Below are 22,230 nucleotides of genomic sequence, written 5' to 3'. Positions count from 1 at the left end.
TCCTTCCTTCCTTCCTTCCTTCCTTCCTTCCTTCCTTCCTTCCTTCCTTCCTTCTTTTCTTGATCCCTACCTCCACCACCTTGAAGGGTGCCTGTACCTATAAAGTGATCAATTAATATTCACAGAGGAATATTGAATGAAAAAAATCAGTGTTGAATAAATTAAAGAGGAGGTACTAAAGAATTTTATTTGACACTGTTCAGTTTGGAGTATAAGCATGCATTTTTACCTGTTTGAATTTGTTTGCCATCTATCTGGCCAATTCTGCAATCTCTCATTGTTCATTTAAATCGGTATAATATGATTTTTCTTCTCCCCTTTTTCCTTCAGTTTCAAACTACTTGTTACTGTGCCAATCCACACACATAGACCAATGTGCTTTTCTTCTTTGTTCTCTTTCCAAGAGACAAAACCCATATAAAGGTGTGTATAGGCCATGAGAGATATAGTTAATGTGATCAGTATCATAGAGGAGACAATTCTGTAATCAATGCTTTATCTAGATTAATTCTTGATTCTGTGTATGTAGATGTGCAGAAGTGTGTATAAATTGTTTTTGTGAATATATCTCTCACATGAATTCATTAGATAACTGTATGCCTCAATTTAACTTTCTACTAAAATAATCTTTTAATTGAAGTTATTGAATATGATTTATCTGAAATTTTGCTATATAGGATTATAAATATAAATATTTTAAAGATCCTAAATGTAAGTGCCCATATTCATATTTATGAACATGTTATCTTTAACCCAAACCGATAGAAGGGAAAATGTAGGTACAATATACTTAAATCTGTTTTACTAATGTGTTTACTCAGTGAACATTATTAATTCAAAGGTATTCATAGAAATATACCATGAAATATTTCTACTATATTAATTTAGTGAATATTCCTAACTCAAAGGACTTCATAGACCATTATACTATATAAAAATAGTTTTAAAATACATTCTATTTTTAGAAATATCTTTGGAGAAGTCTTGAGGAACAAAATTGTGTCTCGAGCTAAATATGATATAGAAGAGAAGAACCCATTCCCCGTTTGTCATGTTAATAGTTATTAGCTTTAAAATTGCATAAGAACATAAAATGGTATGAAGAAAATGGGAATATCCAAAAATAAAATCATTTTCTGACTCATTACAAATTCTGTCACTTTAGAGTTCTATTTTTAGGGGTAAAATTAAAGATAAATACTTTTTTTTAATATTCCAGGTTTTTAAAAAAATTCTAGTTAACATATCACATAATATTAGTTTCAGGTGTAGAATTTAGTGATTCATCACTTACATTTAACATCGAGTGCTCATGACAAGTGTCCTCCTTAATGCCCATCACACCTTTAGCCCATCCTCCCTGCCCACCTCCCTTCCAGCAAGTCTCAGTTGGTTCTCTATAGTTAAGAGTCTCTCCAATGGTTTGCCTTCCTCTCTTTTTTCCCCCTATGTTCATCTGTTTTGTTTCTTAAATTACACATATGAGGAAATCATGTAGTATTTATCTTTCTCTGACTGACTTATTGTGCTTAGCTTAACACACACTAGCCCCATTCATGTTATTGCAAATGGTAAAATTTCATTTTTTTATGGCTGATTAATATTTCATTGTGTGTGGGGGATATATATATATGTGCATATATATATATAACATTCATATATATAATATCCATAATATATATAATATATAATATATATATAGAAGATATATAATATCTTTTTTATCCATCAGTTGATGGACATTTGGGCACTTTCCATAATTTGGCTATTATTGATAATGCTGCTATTAACATCAGGGTGCATGTGCCCCTTTGAATCAATATTTTTGTATCCTTTGGGTATATACCTGGTAGTGCAATTGCTGGTCATAGGATAGTTCCATGTTTAACTTTCTGAGGAAACTCCATACTGTTTTCCAGAGTGGCTGTACCAGTTTGCACTCCCACCAATAGTGTAGGAGGGTTCTCCTTTCTCCTCATCTTGGCCAAATTCTGTTGTTTCCTGAGTTGTTAATTTTAGCCATTCTGACAGACATGAGGTGGTTTGAATGCATGTTTTATAATATGTCTCTCCAGAGTTGATTTTCTTGCAAGGGCTCCAAGTCAGGAGTTCCTTTCTTTTGTGGTAGCCCAGCTTTGCTATGGACCATATGGACACTTCCCAGAGCTGACAGAGTTTACACTCACCTTGTCAGAATATTTTCCTTTTACTCAGAGTATTAGGAGAGGTGACCTAGACCATCACTCCTTGATGACCCAGTCCTTTTATTTTGTCATTCTACACTGATTTACCATTTCTGTTCTTAATCTTGCTAAAATTTATTATATAATGTTCTTTTACTGCAGTGGAAGAGTTGGCACTGTGTTCACTCATGTATTCTCTGCAAGAGTGTCTGGTATATAGAAGTTTATTGGCAATTATTTGTTGAATGACTTCTTAGCTTAGGGGAAAAAAAAGACCTTACTATAAACAATATCTTTCCTTTTGTGGTGATTTTATATTGCCTTTATGAATGTTTGACTTTAAATATTCTATTATGTATATTCAGAGTATTCTTTTCTTATGACTAGATAACCTTTCATTTTGGTAACTTTTTTTTAAATTTATTTTTTTGAGAGAACAAGTGGGGGTGGGGCAGAAAGAGAGGGATAGAGAATCTCAAGCAGGCTCCAAGCTGTCAATGCAGAGCCAGCCTGGGACTCGATCCCATGAACTGTGAGATCATGATGTGAGCCAAAACGAACAGTTGGACGCTTAACCGACTGAGCCACCCAGGCGCCCCTCATCTTTGGTATCTTTAAATAAACAATGAGCACATTGACAAGTGTGCCTTTACTCTGTACTCCTTCTCTTTGACCTCAGTCCACATTCAACCCCCTTCCCACTCTGCTTTGTTCGCTGCTTCCTTTGCCCTTTGGCTTCCTTGAGAGTTTAGCCATAGAAAGGACTGACTTTGTCCCATGTAACAATCTCCAGAACTAGCTCCTATTGTGTGCGGGCATCCCCATTTTTTACTGGGTGGAAATCAATTCCCATTGGACTGTAGGTACTATGGAAACCTATTACCCTTGGTATCACAACATTCCATTTTGGTTCATTTCCCATAATTCTATAAACAGTTCTTATTACATTTTCTTCAAAATTCTCCGAGTGTGTTTGCATTTTTTTTGCTGTGAAATTAATAAAACATGGTTTTTAGCATTTGTTTTGCTTTCATATATGTATACACACACACACACACACACACACACACACACACACACATACACACACAGTTAGGAATGATAAATCATTCAATCCTTTCCTGATGTCGTAAGCAAAACTAACATGAGATCTTAGAGTTTAGGAGTTTTATAGATATTGATTCACAATTAATATCAAAATTAAAAACAGTAAAGAAAAAACAATTATGTCTTTAAATTATTTTTTCAAATAAAAGTATAACTATAAAGTCTTCAATGTAGTACAAGACACTGGACCTGAAGTAATCTAAAACCTGACTAAAATAAATTGAGAGGAAGAAAAATCACTGAGGCTAATATAGGAGAACAAAAAGGTAAATGGTGTAGAAAATATCATTCATCAGGCATATTTTGAGAGATAACAGGCTTGACAATGGCATAAATAAATGGAGAAAAACATAATATATCTAAAATAAAAAACAACATTGAAAATCTAAAGTAATTGAGTTGAACGCTATGGTTATGAGTTAGTTTAAGCTTTCTGAGAGCTGATTATAAGTCTAGTCTTAAACCATCAGACACCATATGAGTCTAGTAAATGTTTAATACCCACTGGGTTATGTAACTATAAATCGTAATGATCCCTTCACTTAGAATGACTGGAATAAACATTGTGATGGGTTTCCAACCAATAAAAGAGCAGTATTTACAAATTTACATCTTGCACAGCAATCCACCATAATTAAAATCTCTACATAATTGTACTTCATGCTATAGAGGTATTATTTTCTGGCATTAAATCAGTATGTTTGGGATAATATGCAGTACACAGTAAATAGCCCTCAATGAATATTGTACATTATTAATATTAACCTGACAAAAAGTATGAGTAGTTCATTTGCTAAAGTGTCTACTTAAATATTTTAGAAAGAGAAGAGAGAAAATTAGGTAGAAAAGAGAATATTTAAATAGTCCACATAAGTCATATTTAACAAGTTTTACAGGTTGTATATTTATTTACATACTTATTTATTATAAGTATGGGAACCTAACTGTGAAATAGAGACAACCTACAGAAATAGGAATAAATATTGTGCTCTGTTTAAAGAAACTCTATTCCCAAAGTGTTTTTTTTTCTTTTGTAATGTTTCTGTGATTTTCAGAGGGGAGCAAGAAGGAAAAGGAAGTGGAGTGGGAATTGAGGTGTACCTTCTTTGGACTGTTCAGCCATATTCTTTCTCATTTACCTACAATAATCTTTAATATTTTACATTTTCCTTGTATAATATTTTATATATGCATGGTATTTAGAGAAATCGATCAATTGTGCTCTTGAAAGATTATTTGAAGATATTTATATATCACTGAGTAAATCTGAAGCTAAAGGAGTATCTTTTCATGTGCTTGTTTTCTGTATCTCTTTCTCAGTAAAGTGTTTAAAACTTTCTACCCACTTTTTTTTTGAGTTATCTGTAGTCTTACTAATTTGAAAATTCTTTCTGTATTGTGGATACACTTCTTTTTCAAATGTGTGCATCAGAAGTATTTTCTCCTAGTCCATAGCTTGTCACTTAATGTTCTTAATGCTATATTTTCATAAGCAGAACTTTAAAAATCTGAAGCACAGTTTATCTTTTTTTTAATGATTCATGCTTTTTCTCTCTTATTTAAGAAATATCCCACTAATCCACAAGCTTTTCTCCTATGCATTTTCCTGGCAGTTTTAATATTTTTGTGTTTACGTTCATGTCTATGATCAATTTTGAGTTAATATTGTGTACAGTTTGAGATTTTTTTCATTAATTTTTTGTATTAAGATATTCAATTACATATCATTTGTTGAGAGAATATTCTTTCATCATTTAGTTACCTTGAGTTCTTTGCTAAAAATCAATTGGTCATATATTTGTAGATTTATTTCTAGACTGCCTATTCTGTTCCATTTATCTGTGTATATATCAGGTCAGTAATACCTCATCATTATTACTATAGATTGATAGTCTAAAATCAACTAGTGTGAATCATCTAATTAAGTTCTTTAAAACAAAAAGTTATTTGAGGTACTTCATGTTTCTTCATGAATTTTAGAATAATCCATTTCCAATGAGATTTTTATAGGAGTTGTAATGAATTTATTTATTTATTGGGGAAAATGGCATCATAACCATGTTGATTTTTTTTTATAAATGAATGTGACTTAATCTCTCTATTCACTTAAGTTATCTACGTATATAGATATTATTTTCTGTCTCTACAGTTTAAAGCATGTGAAAAATGACTTCTATTTTTTTAATATTTTTCCTGTTTCAATTATTTTTATGATTTGTAAGTAGTACTTTATTTAAAAACTCAATTTTCAATTGCTTATTGCTAAGATGCAGAAATACAATTGATATTTGTACATTCATTGTCTATCCTGAGATATGGATAAAGTTATTCAAGAGGTCTACTAGCATTTTATAAATTTATAAAGATTTTATTCTTTTTGGAAATGTTTATTTTGGTGGGAGGAGAGAGAGAGAGAGAGAGAGAGAGAGAGAGAGAGAGAGAGAGCAAGTGATCATTCAAGTGGGGGAGGGGGAGGGAGAGAGAGAATCCCAAGAAGGCTCCATTGCTGTCAGTGCAGAGCCTGACATGGGATCAGTCCCATGAACTGTGAGATCATGACCTCAGTTGAAATCAAGAGACGGATGCCTAACTGACTGAGCCACCCAGCTGCTCCGATTTATAGAGATTTTCCATATAGACAATCAAGTCCTGTGAAAACAAAGACAATTTTATTATTTTTTAAACATTGCTATGTCTTTTCTTTATTTTCTTGTCTTATTGCACTGGCAGTAATTTCCAATTCAGTGTTGAATAGAAATGGTAAGAGTGGACATCTATAATTTGTGTCTGATCTTATGGGAAAAGCAGTGAGTTATTCACCTTTAAGAATTATATCAGAATTACATTAGGTTTATCTTTTTCATGGATGACCTTTATCAGGTTGACTACAATATTTTACGAGTTTGCTGAGACTTTTAAAAATCATAAATAGATGTTTAATTTTTTACAGTGTGAACTTACAGTGAGGTTGATTTTTACCTGTGATTGTTCAATTTTACCAGTATCATTTATTGAAAAGGCTATTGTTTACTTTTCAAATTTGTTTGAACTCTTCTGGGTCCTGTGCCTTGCCATGTACATTTTATAATTATCTTGTGTATGTCTACAGAAAGAATTTACTGGCATTTCAATAGGAATTGCATTAAAACTATAGATTACTTTGGGGGAAATTAATATATTTACCATAATAAGTGTTAAATTCAGGAACATGGCATGTCTTTTCATTTATTTACATCCTTGATTTTTATTGCATTTTAAAATATTGCTGATACAAACCCTATAAATGGTTTACTAAATTTACACCTAAATATTTAATTTTATTTGTACAAATTATAAATTGTATTGTGTTTTATTTCAATTTCCAAATGTTCATTGTTATTATTTAGAAATTGAATTGTTATCTAATAGTCATCTTGTATCCAGTGACCAGGCTGAAGGCACTTAATATTTCTAGGGGTTTACTTTGTAGATTGCTGGGAATTTTCTATATAAATAATCATGTCATCTTCAAGTAGGGACAACTTCTTTCTTTCCAAGATATATTCCTTAAATTCCATATAAGATATATGCCTTATTGACTCACTAGAACTTCTAGTACACTGTTGAATAAGAATCATGGACTCTGTTTCTGATCTTAATAAAAAAACATTAAGTAATTCAACATTAAGTATGATGTTATAGGTTTTTGTACATGCTCTTTATAAAACTGATGTCCCCGGGTGCCTCAGTGGCTCAGTCGGTTAAGTGTTCAACTTCAGCTCGGGTCATGATCTTACTGCTCATGAGTTCAAGCCCAGTGTCAAGCTCTGTGCTTACAGCTGAGTCTGGAGCCTGCTTCCAATTCTGTGTCTCTTCCCTTCTCCCACTCACGCTCTATCTCTTTCTCTCAAAAGCAGATAAATGTTAAAAACATTATAAGGTTGATGTTCCCTCTATTCCTACTTTGCTGAGTTTTAATCATGAATAGATGTTGGATTTTGTGAAATGCTTTTTCTGTGTCTATTAATTTGATCATTTAAATTTTCTTCTATAGCCTGTTGATAAAGTGGATTACATTGATTTTCAAAGATTGAGCCAGACTTATATAAATTGATTATATCTCACTAGGTCATAGTATATAATTCTTGCTATACCTTGATGAATTCAATGTGCTAATATTTTATTGAGAGTTTTTGTATCTTAGTTCATGAGAGATGTGGGTCTGCTTTTTGTTTTTATTTTTTATTTTTATTTTTTTTGTTTTTGTATTGACCTTGCCTTGTTTTATTATATACTGACCTTGAGTAATACTAACCTTGTAAAATGAGTTGAGAAGTGTTCCCTCCTCTTCTATTTTCTGGAAAAGAATGGGTACAATTATTGTTAATTCCTTACATGCTTAGCACAATTCTCTATGAAACATGTGCATGTGGAGATTTTTTTCTAGTTTTTAAATTACCGATTCAATTTAGAAATGGTTATAGTACTATTAAACTTTTCTAGTTCATCCTAATTAGATTTTGGTAGTTAGACACACACAGTGTATCTGATTTCCTGAAGCATGTGTGTAGATAAAAGTAGCACTACTCCACAGCAGCCAATTTTTGTAAGAAAAATGTCTGGAAGATAAATCAGAGAAATAGGGGATAAGTGGGAAACCAGATTCAGGTGGAGATGGGGATAAGCAAATGGGGTGTGCAAGTAAAGGGGGAGAGGGGATAAAAAGAGAAGAAAATTTAGTGTAGCTACTTCTCTCATTTGCTTTGCAAATACCTTATAACATCTGGCTTCTGAATAATTGCGCTGCATAGTACAATGCTTAGCTTCTTATGTTCTTGTTAAAACCACATAGGATTGTGTGTTCTGCAGTTCAGTGACTTTTAAACATCTAACAAAGAACACAGACATCTGTGATAAAAAAAGCACAGCCTGGTCAGGGGCGGCTGGGTGGCGCAGTCGGTTAAGCGTCCGACTTCAGCCAGGTCACGATCTCGCGGTCCGTGGGTTTGAGCCCCGCGTCGGGCTCTGGGCTGATGGCTCAGAGCCTGGAGCCTGTTTCCGATTCTGTGTCTCCCTCTCTCTCTGCCCCTCCCCCGTTCATGCTGTGTCTCTCTCTGTCCCAAAAATAAATAAATGTTGAAAAAAAAATTAAAAAAAAAAAAAAAAAAAAAGCATAGCCTGGTCAGTATGAAAGTCTGTATGCTTCACAGAGTACTCATGACTAGCATGGCATACAAGATTAGTGCCTTTAGTGTCGTCTCAGAAATAGATTAATTTTGTTGCTAAAATAATTTTATAATTTATAATAGTTGGAAATGGGAAAGTGATTGTTAAAATAAAATTAAGAATTCTGTGTTAAAACTTTAAAAAATCTAGAACGGGTGATATGGTTACAAAACAACAATTCATAATCTTTTTCACTTGGGTAACTTCCCTCATCCTCAAAGACATTTTTTGGTGGCTAATATTTACTAGAACACACTTTGAGAAATGTTGTAATAGGATATTAACTAATCTGATTAGCATCTTTTCATTATGTATACTTTGAAATGGGCTTATGGATTCAGAGATAAATCCAATGTGGATCCTGCTTCCAACTCCTTATCATTTATAGACTATGTACAATATAATAATAATAAAATTGTGATAAGTGCCATAAGAAGAGTTTTATTTAGCAAGTGCTTTTGATGATCAGGTAACAAAAAGACAACTTCTGGTCAAGGGAAATGAAGTAGACTTATGGATATAGAACTTTAGATCTTGAATAAAGAAAAGAACTAAAGCATATGATAATGGTATGAAATATAATTACTATATGTATAAAACTAAAGGCAAATGCATAGGTACTAAAAGAGGGCATGTGCCCAAACAGCTTATATTCAGGTATTTTCTTGATAAATAACAGCAGCTTTCACCTACTATTCATCAATCATTGTGCTCAGCACCAGGAATTTGATAACCTACCTTCAAAGTAAATGTAAAGTAGTGAAAATAGAAAACTTTCTATTGTACAAAATAATAAGAGTTGTGATAGGACTATGCAAAGGTGCTCTGTGAGGACAGAGGAGATTGGGTATTTATCTCTACCTTGAAACTACAAGCCTGGCTTCATTGAATATATATATATGAGTGTGTGTGTGTGTGTGTGTGTGTGTGTGTGTGTGTGTGTGTATACACACATTTATATATATATACACATACACATTTATATAGGATAAAATATATATAAAGTATTATATGCATTTACCTTCATTTGTTTACTTATATGCATATTTTGCCTAAAGACAAGTTCATGAAAGGGCCGTGGGTTAAGATGAAAGAATGGATTTCAGGAATTAATTACAGCTCAAAGTAGGACAATTGATCTAACAAAATCTTGGAGAACAGAAGAAGCGTGAGGAATAAATCTTATCTCAGTGCCAGAGAAAGAAGGAGGTCAAAAGAGGTAAAAGAGGGAAAGAGGGAGACAGAGACAGCAAGAGAGAGAAAGAAGTAAAATTAGGAGAGTGTGGGAGAACTGTGTTGGGAGAGTGAGGAGTCACGCAGGTGATGATATGAATAATTACGGGTTTGAAGTTAGCCTGTGCCTATGGGTACCAATGATGAGGAAAGACAGATCATTAGGTTTGAATGATTTTACAGCACGAGAAAGATTTTTAAAAAATAGATGTTAGAGCTCCAAAGATGACACCTGTTGTTGCAAGTGCTAACTTTGAATAGTTGACAACCAGAGACTGAGAGATAACAGCAATAAGGGTCTGAAAAGAGAGTTATAAACCAAAGACATAGGCTCAGAATAGTGTTAGGGACTTCTGAAAAATGATAAAGACCTGTGGTTCTCTTAGTTTTGTTACACTTAACTGCCTAAGTTTTTTTTTTTTTTTTTTTTTTTTGGTAACGATTATGATCATATTCTTTAAGGGACTATCTACAATAGAAAATGTCACATGTGATTTTATTTTTTTATTTTTTTATTTTTTTTAAATTTTTTTTTCAACGTTTATTTATTTGTGGGACAGAGAGAGACAGAGCATGAACGGGGGAGGGGCAGAGAGAGAGGGAGACACAGAATCGGAAACAGGCTCCAGGCTCTGAGCCATCAGCCCAGAGCCCGACGCGGGGCTCAAACTCACGGACCGCGAGATCGTGACCTGGCTGAAGTCGGACGCTTAACCGACTGCGCCACCCAGGCGCCCCACATGTGATTTTAAATATCAGCTTATGATTTAGTTATTTATTTCTGCAGAAAATTATATAAATAAAAAGATTCACAAAGATTAATATTGGAAAGTGACACTGTATTATTGTATTTCTACATTGAATATGCAATGAAATTTGATGTCATTTTTAATTTACTATGTCTGTTCAAATTTATCAATTACTTATGAGACAGGTTTTGAATTCATCTTGGATACAAATAATAATGGTGGTTCCAAAGTTATGACATTTATCATTATCATGATATTCTTTGATGTAATTCTCCTAAAATCCAGTTTAATAATTTGAGATAAAATAATCATGAGTGTGGCTGTTCTGAGTGTAAAATGGAAAAGACATTATAACAATTGAAACCTCATTTCTAGAGGTTTCTTTATCATGTTATTCTCATATTTTTCTTAATATGAAATTTATTGTCAAATTGGTTTCCATACAACACCCAGTGCTCATCCCAACAGATGCCCTCCTCAATACCCATCACCCACTCACCACTCCCTCCCACCCCCCAAAAAACCTCAGTTTGTTCTCAGTTTTTAGGAGTCTTTTATGTTTTGGCTCCCTCCCTCTCTAACCATTTTGATTTTCCTTCCCCTCCCCCATGGTCTTCTGTTAAGTTTCTCAGGATTCACACAGGAGTGAAAACATACGGAATCTTTCCTTCTCTGTATGACCTATTTCACTTAGCATAACACTCTCCAGTTCCATCCACATTGCTACAAAAGGCCATATTTCATTCTTTCCCATTGCCACGTAGTATTCCATTGTGTATATAAACCACAATTCCTTTATCCATTCGTCAGTTGATGGACATTTAGGCTCTTTCCATAATTTAGCTATTGTTGAGAGTGTTGCTATAAACATTGGGGTACAAGTGCTCCTATGCATCAGCATTCCTGTATCCCTTGGGTAAATTCCTAGCAGTGCTACTGCTGGGTCATAGGGTAGGTCTATTTTTAGTTTTTTGAGGAACCACCACAATGTTTTCCAGAGTGGCTGCACCAGTTTGCATTCCCACCAACAGTGCAAGAGGGTTCCCGTTTCTCTATGTCCTCGCCAGCATTTATAGTCTCCTGTTTTGTTCATTTTAGCTACTCTGACTGGCATGAGATGATATCTGAGTTGTGGTTTTGATTTGTATTTATTTCCCTGATGAGGAGCAATGTTGAGCATCTTTTCATGTGCCTGTTGGCCATCCGGATGTCTTCTTTAGAGAAGTGTCTATTCATGTTATCTGCCCATTTCTTCACTGGATTATTTGTTTTTCGGGTGTGGAGTTTTGTGAGCTCTATAGATTTTGGATACTAGCCCTTTGTCCGATATGTCATTTGCAAATATCTTTTCCCATTCTGTTGGTTGCCTTTTAGTTTTGTTGATTGTTTCCTTTGCTGTGCAGAAGATTTTTATCTTCATGAGGTCCCAATAGTTGATTTTTGCTTTTAATTCCCTTGTCTTTGGAGATGTATCAAGTAAGAAATTGCTGAGGCTGAGATCAGAGAGGTTTTTTCCTGCTTTCTCCCCTAGGGTTTTGATGGTTTCCTGTCTCATTTTCAGGTCCTTTATCCATTTTGAGTTTGTTTTTTGTGAATGGTGTAAGAAAGTGGTCTAGTTTCATCCTTCTTCATGTTGCTCTCCAGTTATTCCAGCACCATTTGTTAAAGAGACTGTCTTTTTTCCATTGGATATTCTCTCATGCTTTGTCAAAGATTAGTTGGCCATACTTTTGTGAGACTAGTTCTGGGGTTTCTATTCTATTCCATTGGTCTATGTGTCTGTTTTTGTGCCAATACCATGCTATCTTGATGATTACGACTTTGTAGTAGAGGCTAAAGTCTGGGATTGTGATGCCTCCTGCTCTGGTCTTCTTCTTCAAATTTACTTTGGCTATTCAGGGCCTTTTGTGGTTCCATATGAATTTTAGGATTGCTTGTTCTAGTTTCGAGAAGAATGCTGGTGCAATTTTGATTGGGATTGCATTGAATGTGTAGATAGCTTTGGGTAGTATTGACATTTTGACAATATTTATTCTTCCAATCCATGAGCAGGGAATGTCTTTCCATTTCTTTATATCTTCTTCAATTTCCTTCATAAGATTTCTATAGTTTTCAGCATACAGATGTTTTACATCTTTGGTTAGATTTATTCCTAGGTATTTTATGCTTCTTGGTGCAATTGTGAATGGGATCAGTATCTTTATTTGTCTTTCTGTTGCTTCATTGTTAGTGTATAAGAATGCAACTGATTTCTGTACATTGATTTTGTATCCTGCGACTTTGCTGAATTCATGTATCAGTTCTAGCAGACTTCTGGTGGAGTCTATCGGATTTTCCACGTATAATATCATGTCATCTGCAAAAAGTGAAAGCTTAACTTCATCTTTGCCAATTTTGATGCCTTTGATTTCCTTTTGTTGTATAATTGCTGATGCTAGAATTTCCAACACTATGTTAAACAACAGCAGTGAGAGTGGACAACCCTGTTGTGTTCCTGATGTCAGGGAAAAAGCTCTCAGTTTTTCCCCACTGAGGATGATATTAGCTATGGGCTTTTCATAAATGGCTTTTATGATGTTTAAGTATGTTCCCTCTATCCCGACGTTCTCAAGGGTTTTTATTAAGAAAGGGTGCTGAATTTTGTCAAAGGCCTTTTCTGCATCGATTGACAGGATCATATGGTTCTTATCTTTTCTTTTATTAATGTGATGTATCACGTTGATTGATTTGCAAATGTTGAACCACCCTGCAGCCCAGGAATGAATCTCACTTGATCATGGTGAAAAATTCTTTTTATATGCCGTTGAATTTGATTTGCTAGTATCTTGTTGAGAATTTTTGCATCCATATTCATCAGGGATATTGACTGTAGTTCTCTTTTTTTTTATTGGGTCTCTGTCTGGTTTAGGAATCAAAGTAATGTTGGCTTCATAGAATGAGTGTGGAAGTTTTCCTTCCCTTTCTGTTTTTTGGAACAGCTTGAGAAGAATAGGTATTATCTCTGCTTTAAATGTCTGGTGGAATTCCCTAGGGAAGCCATCTGGTCCTGGATTCTTATTTGTTGGGAGATTTTTGATAACTGATTCAATTTCTTCGCTCGTTATGGGTCTGTTCAAGCTTTCTGTTTCTTCCTGTTTAAGTTTTGGAAGTGTGTGGGAATTTAGGAATTTGTCCATTTCTTCCAGGTTGTCCAGTTTGTTGGCATATAATTTTTCATAGTATTCCCTGATAATTGCTTGTATTTCTGAGGGATTGGTTGTAATAATTCCATGTTCATTCATGATTTTATCTATTTGGGTCATCTCCCTTTTGTTTTTGAGAAGCCTGGCTAGAGGTTTATCAATTTTCTTTAGTTTTTCAAAAAACCAACTCTTGGTTTCATTGATCTGCTCTCAAGTTTTTTTAGATTCTATATTGTTTATTTCTGCTCTGATCTATATTATTCTCTTCTTCTGCTGGGTTTGTGGTGTCTTTGTTGTTTTGCTTCTGTTTCCTTTAGGTGTGCTGTTAGATTTTGTATTTGGGATTTTTCTTGTTTCTGGAGATGGGCCTGGATTTTAATGTATTTTCCTCTCAGGACTGCCTTCACTGCATCCCAAAGCATTTGGATTGTTGTATTTTCATTTTCATTTGTTTCCATATATTTTTTAATTTCTTCTCTAATTGCCTGGTTGACCCATTCATTCTTTAGTAGGGTATTCTTTAACCTCCATGCTTTTGGAGGTTTCCAGACTTTTTCTTGTGGTTGATTTCAAGCTTCATCTCATTGTGGTCTGAAAGTATGCATTGTATGATCTCAATTCTTGTTGTGACCCAGTATGTGATCTATCGTGGAGAAGGTTCCATGTGCACTCAAGAAGAAAGTATATTCTGTTGCTTTGGGATACAGAGTTCTAAATATATCTGTCAAGTCCATCTGATCCAGTGTTTCATTCAGGGCCCTTGTTTCTTTATTGATCTTGTGTCTAGATGATCTATCCATTGTTGTAAGTGGAGTATTAAAGTCCCCTGCAATTACCACTTTTTAATCAATAAGGTTGCTTATGTTTGTGATCAATTGTTTTATATATTTGGGGGCTCCTGTATTCGGCACATAGACATTTATAATTGTTAGTTCTTCCTGATGGATAGACTCTGTAATTGTTATATAATGCCCTTCTTCGTCTCTTGTTACAGTCTTTAATTTAAAGTCTAGTTTGATATAAGTATGGCTACTCCAGCTTTCTTTTGACTTCCAGTAGCATGATAGATAGTTCTCCATCCCCTCACTTTCAATCTGAAGGTGTCCTCAGGTCTAAAATGAGTCTCTTGTAGACAGCAAATAGATGGGTCCTGTTTTTTTATCCGTTCTGATGCCCTATGTCTTTTGGTTGGAGCATTTAGTCCATTTACATTCAGTGTTATTATAGAAAGATATGGGTTCAGAGTCATTGTGATGTCCGTAGGTTTCATGCTTGTAGCGATGTCTCTGGTACTTTGTCTCACAGGATCCCCCTTAGGATCTCTTGTAGGGCTGGTGTAGTGGTGATGAGTTCCTTCAGTTTTTGTTTGTTTGGGAAAACCTTTATCTCTCCTTCTATTCTGGATGACAGACTTGCTGGATAAAGGATTCTCGGTTGCATTTTTTTTCTGTTCATCACATTGAAGATCTCCTGCCATTCCTTTCTGGCCTGCCAAGTCTCAGTAGACAGATCTATCATGAGTCTTATCGGTCTCCCTTTATATGTTAGAGCATGTTTATCCCTGGCTGCTTTCAGAATTTTCTCTTTATCCTTGTATTTTGCCAATTTCACTATGATATGTTGTGCAGAAGATGGATTCAAGTTATGTCTGAAGGGAATTCTCTGTGCCTCTTGGATTTCAATGCCTTTTCCCTTCCCCAGATCCAGGAAGTTCTCAGCTATTATTTCTTCAAGTACACCTTCAGCACCTTTCCCTCTGTCTTCCTCCTCTGGAATCCCAATTATGCGTACATTATTTTGTTTAATTATGACACTTAGTAGTCTAAGTCTCCCCTCATACTCCTAGATTTCTTTATCTCTTTTTCTCAGCTTCTTCTTTTTCCGTAATTTTATCTTCTAATTCACCTATTGTCTCCTCTGCCTCTTCAATCAAGCTGTGGTTGCCTCCATTTTATTTTGCAGCTCATTTATTGCATTTTTCAGCTCCTCCTGACTGTTAGTCCCTTGATCTCTGTAGTAATAGATTTTCTGCTGTCCTCTATACTTTTTTCAAGCCCAGCGATTAATTTTATGACTATTATTTTAAATTCATTTTCTGCTATCTTGCTTAAATCATTTTTGATCAGTTCGTTAGCTGTTGCTACTTCCTGGAGTTTCTTTTGAGGAGAATTCTTCTGTTTTGTCATTTTGGATAGTCCCTGGGGTGGCGCGGAACTGCAAGGCACTCCCCCTGTGCTGTCTGGAGTTACTTGTGTTGGTGGGCGGGGCCGCAGTCAGACCTGATGTCTGCCCCCAGCCCACTGCTGGGGCCACCGTTAGACTGGTGTGTACCTTATCTTCCCCTCTCCCAGGGGCAGGACTCACCGTGGAGTGGTGTGGCCTATGTCTGGGCTACTTGCACACTGCCAGGCTTGTGCTGCTTCGAGGGTGTCTGGTGTATTAGCCAGGGTGGATCCGCAAGGTGCACAGGGGCAGGAGGGGCAGGCTCCTCTTGCTTTGCCTTCGGTGGTCCACTTTAGGAGGGTCCCTGTGACACCGGGAGGGAGGCAGACCTGTCCGAGTGATGGATCTGCAGAAGCACAGCATTGTGTGTTTGCGCAGTGCAAGCAAGCTCGTGAGGGGACTGGTTCCCTTTGGTTTTTGGCTGGGGGATGGGCGAGGGAGATGGCGGTGGGGAGAGCCTTTGTTCCCAGCCAAGCTGAGTTCTGTTGTCTGGGGCTCAACAACTCTCCCTCCTGTTGTCGTTTAGCCCTCCTGCTCTTAGAGCAGAGCTATTGACTTATAACATTCCAGATGTTAAGTCCCGCTGGCTGTCAGAACACACTCCCTCCGGCCCCTCAGCTTTTGCAAGCCAGACTCGGGGGCTCTGCCTTGCCGGGTGGGCTGGTTGCCCCTCCACTGCCCTGGCTCTCTCCCGCCAGTCCATGAAGCGTGCACCGCCTCTCTGCCCTTCCTACCCTCTTCTGCGGGCCTCTTGTCTATGCTTGGCTCCAGAGAGTCCATTCTGCTAGTCTTCTGGCAGTTTTCTGGGTAAATTAGGCAGATGTGGGTGGAATCTAAGTGATTAGCAGGACGCGGTGAGCCCAGTGTCCTCCTACACTGCCATCTTCACCTCTATTCTCACATTTTTTGTGCATCATTTGCCACTGTCTGAAATTATCTTATTGATTTATTTATGTTACCTTCTTTATTTTCATTTTGCAAGATTATGAATCTTCTTTGTCTTACTACTGTATTTACTACTATACCCTTAGTATCAGGTGTTTATCTTATAGTAAGTGCTCAGTAAATAACTGTTGAATGCACTTAGTCTGTTCATTACTGAGAGAGGATTCTCACCGACATTATGCTAGAACAAATGCATATATGCTTACCTTCAAATGACCATGGTGATATGACATAGCGATAATGAGTTGTGTCTAGGAAATGTCTCCTTTAGTATTTAAGAAGTTAATTATCTAAATTAATTTGATGGAATCTTTCTAGGCAGCATTTAATCTCAATCCTCCATTTGCAAGATGTCCTGATAACATGAAATATGGTGAAGAAATCTCTACTTGCATTTACCTGCTTGTTCCATAAGACATAAAACCATATTGTGTACATTATCTTCAAATAATGTGAGATACTAGAGGGAGAGATGCTGTGGTGCCCTTGCTTTCTGGTTTGGTGTCTTGGCTTACCTACAGTGATGCTTCATAAACTGACACTTGAGACTGTCAGGAATGTCTTCTTAAATCGTCCTGTTAAATTACCATTATTTGCTCCATCTGGTGCATTATGCTGCTGGCTACTGCAGCTCTTTATTCCCACCTTTCTCAGTTGCTGAAGGTGAATTCAGGTTACAAACTATATAGTTCTATAGTAGCTATCACTTGCCTTTCCTGTACTCTATTGCTGAAATTATCTTTGTTGTCCCTGGGAAAGATGGGAAGTTTATCCTTTTTATTGTCTGCTTCATCTTCTTTCCTCTCTGACTTTTCTTGATGTCCTTGTTGAGTTGTTTCTCATTTAGTGGATCTTCTAAGGGCCTCTCTCCAAACTCTGTACTTTAATGTGTTGCAACCATCCATGTATTATGGTCTCATTATACTTAGAAATGTGTACAACCTGTCAAAAATAATTTAAACTTTCCCTAATGGGTATTTATGGGCATTGAATCAAGGAATTGAAGAGAACCAAATTGTAAATCAAAATCTGGCATGGAACATGCTATTCTCTCGAAAATATAATTGTATCAAATATAAATACTTTTTCATTGAATTGCTTTTGAACCAAACCAACCAGCAAGCAAACAAAAATAAACATCACCTAGAAAATTTTGAGAGTAAAGAAGTAAAACCTTAAAACTTGAGTCTTAAAATTACACAAGTATATTACCTGCATATTTTTTTGCTAAATTCAGATATAAAAAAAGGAGCCAGTTGTGCCAATAAGCAGAATCACCCCTCTGAAAAGAGAAAATAGGGCCTTAATAGGGAAACATTAAAGAAGATGCATTCCAAAGCAGAAGGACAGATGAGAAATCTATGTGATAGAACCCATCTTGTTCATGTTAGAATCAAGAGCATCAGATTACACAGTAACATTGCCAAGAGCATTCTATATACCTTTGAATATACCTGGGCCCACAATGATTCATTAAAGTTAAATCAGGGGCACCTGGGTGTCTCAGTTGGTTAAAGGCTGGACTCTCGATTCTGGCTCAGGTCATGATCTCATGGTCCATGGGATAGCACTAACAGTGCAGAGCCTGCTTGGGATTCTCTCTCTCCCCCACCCTCTCCACTCCCCACACCCTCAAAATAAATAAATAAATGTTAAAAAAAGATGTATTAATATTTCTATGCATGGCAGATAGTTATCCACAAAAAGTGATGGCTAGTTCCCAAACATCTTGGGAAAGATGGGTTTTTGGGAGAAATGAGAGACAGTGTGGGATAAAGGGTCCTTGCATCACCGTTTATACACCTCGCCACTGAATAATGTGTACAAAGCCTATTTAATCTCCCCCTAGTGGTTTCCAAGAATGACTGCCTGCAAAGTACTGAGAGAAGAGCTGTAATCAACCCCCCCACCCCAACATACACACACACACACACACACACACACACACACACACACACACGCACACACACGTACACATGCACAAGCTGTTTTGTCTCCTGATGAAGAAAAGTGAAAGCTTTGAAGAATAATAAAGATAAAGCATATACTGATTATTAGGAAACCTTAATGAAGACCTCTTCTTCACTAGGTAGTAGTCTTGCTTTTTGAGGATCTTTTACCTTGGTTTTATAGCACACACCTAGGATTTAAATGACTAGGTATATGAGGGTAATATCCCTTCATCAAATGAAATTAGAAACTGCTACTCTGGAAGTCTTCAAAAGATACAGAGCAAGAGAGTTACTTCATATGTTGACCATGACCAGTATCTGGGGCATAGTTTCAAAGTTTTGTTTTGAGCACCCTGTGTAAGGAAACTATGAAATGGTACCATTGTGACTATATATATGGAGAATAAATGCACATTTAAAATACAATCTGTTTTCTGTCTATCAATTGGGGCAGACCTCTGGTGTATTATAGAAGTATATGTTATAATGAAAGCTAATCATGAAAATTTAGAGTATTGTAAAATCCCATTAAATGAGTGCTTGCCCTGTGAAAAGAAATTGGGAAATTTGCCATCAAATGTAAATTATTGAAAATATATTAGGTGGAAAAAGTATATCTATTTTCTAACTATGCTGTATCAATATGTACTTGAGAAGCATAATGACCAGCACCATTAGCTCAGCCTCCATTATGTTTATTATTACCTAGGCAATACATTTGGGTGAATCAAAAATCATACCCAGTTCACAGTTTATTTTGTTAATAAATGTGGCCTGCTTAGAACAGCACATGTTTGGAATGACACTGTTCAATGATTGACTTTCCTATACATAAAATAACTATTTTATGCTGAAACAATTAAAAATGCAAATTCATAAATATTGGGTACAGGTAGACATTTTTGGGGGTCCTAATTCAGTGAAAACATTTACTGCTGAAAAGTTTTTAATGATTTTTTGTTGTTGTCTTCCGTAACTCAGGTTATCTGGAATGAATATACCACCACCAATTATCAGCAACAAAAACTGGCTCAGACTGCATTTTGTTACAGACAGCAATCACCGATATCGTGGATTTAGTGCTCCATATCAAGGTACATTTAATGAATACCTTTGCCTCTTTTGATTTGTGAAATGATTTTGGTATATACAGCTACATTTTGCGATAGAAGCAAAATATCTTGTGCCTTAATAAATGGTAATTTGAATAAGCCAAAATGGTCATTCACTTGGTGAGGCAACAATGTGATAATAACTAAATTACAATAGAAAAGTTAGTTGGTTTTTATAGCACAGTGTTCTAAATGAAGAGTATTATGACCTCTAAAAAGTAGTATGTAACAGATACAATGTTTTCCTTTAATAAAGTGGTTCAGCAATCGGACATGCTTCCTAAATCTGCACCACAGAACACTGCAGAAAACCTGAAGTTGTGAATAGGCTCTCCATCAAACGAAATCCATTTTCATATACAGTGTTTGCTATTGCTAGTTTAATAAACCTTGTTAGGATTATTATCCTAACAATTTTTATTAGCAGGCATAATTTTGAATGAGTGAGATACAGTATTTGATGTAGTAGCTTGAAAACACTCTTGGTTTAGAACAAAATTGTTATGAATATGGAGTGTTAATGAAAATTTGACTTCTATAATGTTTAGTAATATTATGTAGGTTTAGTGTACTTTATCTTCAGACTAATGTAAATAAATCATTTCATTCTCAGTAGTGTATCAGCTACTGTTAATGGAATCGTGAGCACTGCCCCAGTTACATTTTTCCATTTATCTGTTTTTTTGTTTTTGTTTTTGTTTTGTTTTTTTAATGCTTTCCTTTTTAGTAGTCTTAAGTCTTAGGCACTTTCAACTTTAATATGGCGACTTGAGGCAGCTTAGAGTTAATACCTAAAATGTTATTAGGCCACATACTGTTTTCTGGAATACAAATTTCAACACTTAATTTATATTTTGAAGACCAGTAACCTATCTATAGCTGTCCTATCAATAGGATTTCTGACAATAGTAGTAACAGATTAATGTCATTGGTATTTTGACATTTATAATAATGTATTGGATATCACTGTAATAAAAATCCCAATGATAATAACTTAAAAGTAAATATTTTAGGCAAGAGCCACGGTAGAAAAATCTATAATTTCTATTGCTAATGTAGTTAATTTGAATGGAAGCATGGATGCAAATATGTTCTCAAGTCTATGTATTTCTCATAATAGAATACATTAATCATTATAAAATACTGTATTTTAAAATTGAAAATTAAATATGCATAGAAAATTATTTTTATATATTTTATTAAAAATAACTGTCCAGGGCATAGAAACTTGAATCTTACCAATTTCAGTCAGTGTCACTTTAAATTTGAAATAATATTTTGCTGCATTTCCAATTTCAATTTCTAAATTTGTTGCGTACTTAGGGAATCAGAGGAAGTGTTTATTGAAACAACAACAATATTGTGGAGCCTCTTTATCTCTGGGTTGACCCCTTCCTTTGTGGAGTTTTCCAGCCACATGATTTTATGTCTCTAATTCCCCCCCCCCAGCCATGAGTTAAAGCAGATGGCACAGCAGAAACTCACAAGACTATCATCATTGACTCACGTGGTGATCTTTTCTACTAGATTCATGAAATCTTTCAGTCAGATGGTCCTCTTCCTTATCTGAATAGAAATAAGGTAGCAATTATTTCAAATTTATGTGTACAACCTGGAGGAAAAAAGTGATCTCCTTTCTCAAAAATAAAGGGACACTTTTTATTTGCTTTATGTTCACGAAACTGGTATCTTTAGATACCATTGTTTTGCATTATAAGGCAATGGTGCAAAGCTGCCAGTAGATTTGTGTATTTAATTGTTTTCAGGTTTCTACGCTCTGATCTTACGTTGACTTTCATAGTACCTTCAGATTCAATTTGATTTTCTAGCGTTGCCTATCTAGTTTCAGGACCAAATAAGAACATAACAATGAATTCACTGTAGTAAAATAGAAAGCAAGTGTTTTAGGGGGTATGGCTTTTTTTTCCCCCTATTTTCTGCAGGAGAAAAGACCTCAAAAGAGGGTGATTTTTGGTGTAATCTGTATCTATAAAATATAGAAGAAATAAAGTGGTCTAAGAAAATGGAAGCTATGATTTTATATGATCATGGAAAAGTTTATAATACAAAAACCCTCCTTTACATAGATCCTGTTAAAACTTTCCTGATTTAGGCCTGATTATGTCCAAATATTATTTTACCTAGACAACATAAATTCAGTTAAAGCAATTCTTGAAATTATAAGCAAATAAAGAAATTTGGACTAAAAAGTAAATAATAAGCTAACTTAGATAGCTGTAAAATTCATAATTCTGACATGCTGAAATACACTCCCTAGCAAGAAACAGTAATCATGCTAATTTACATTGTACCACGCTACCATTTAATTTTAGCAGTAT

General features: G+C 35.3%; 1 protein-coding gene across 4 annotated transcripts in view; it reads left to right on the top strand.

Moving 5' to 3' along the window:
- Window positions 1-22,230, top strand: part of CSMD3 (CUB and Sushi multiple domains 3) — a 1,253,459-nt gene that overhangs the window by 431,479 nt on the left and 799,750 nt on the right. For all 4 annotated transcript variants that reach the window (XM_040494274.1, XM_040494275.1, XM_040494273.1 and 1 more), the window contains exon 6: window positions 19,761-19,873. In XM_040494274.1, coding sequence (XP_040350208.1) covers window positions 19,761-19,873 — 113 coding nt within the window. The remainder of the gene's footprint in view (window positions 1-19,760; window positions 19,874-22,230) is intronic.

This window comes from Herpailurus yagouaroundi, unplaced genomic scaffold, assembly GCF_014898765.1.
Source record: "Herpailurus yagouaroundi ecotype Mexico unplaced genomic scaffold, PumYag 186, whole genome shotgun sequence".
Lineage (NCBI taxonomy): Eukaryota > Metazoa > Chordata > Mammalia > Carnivora > Felidae > Herpailurus > Herpailurus yagouaroundi.
This window is presented reverse-complemented; position numbering and strand designations above follow the sequence as displayed.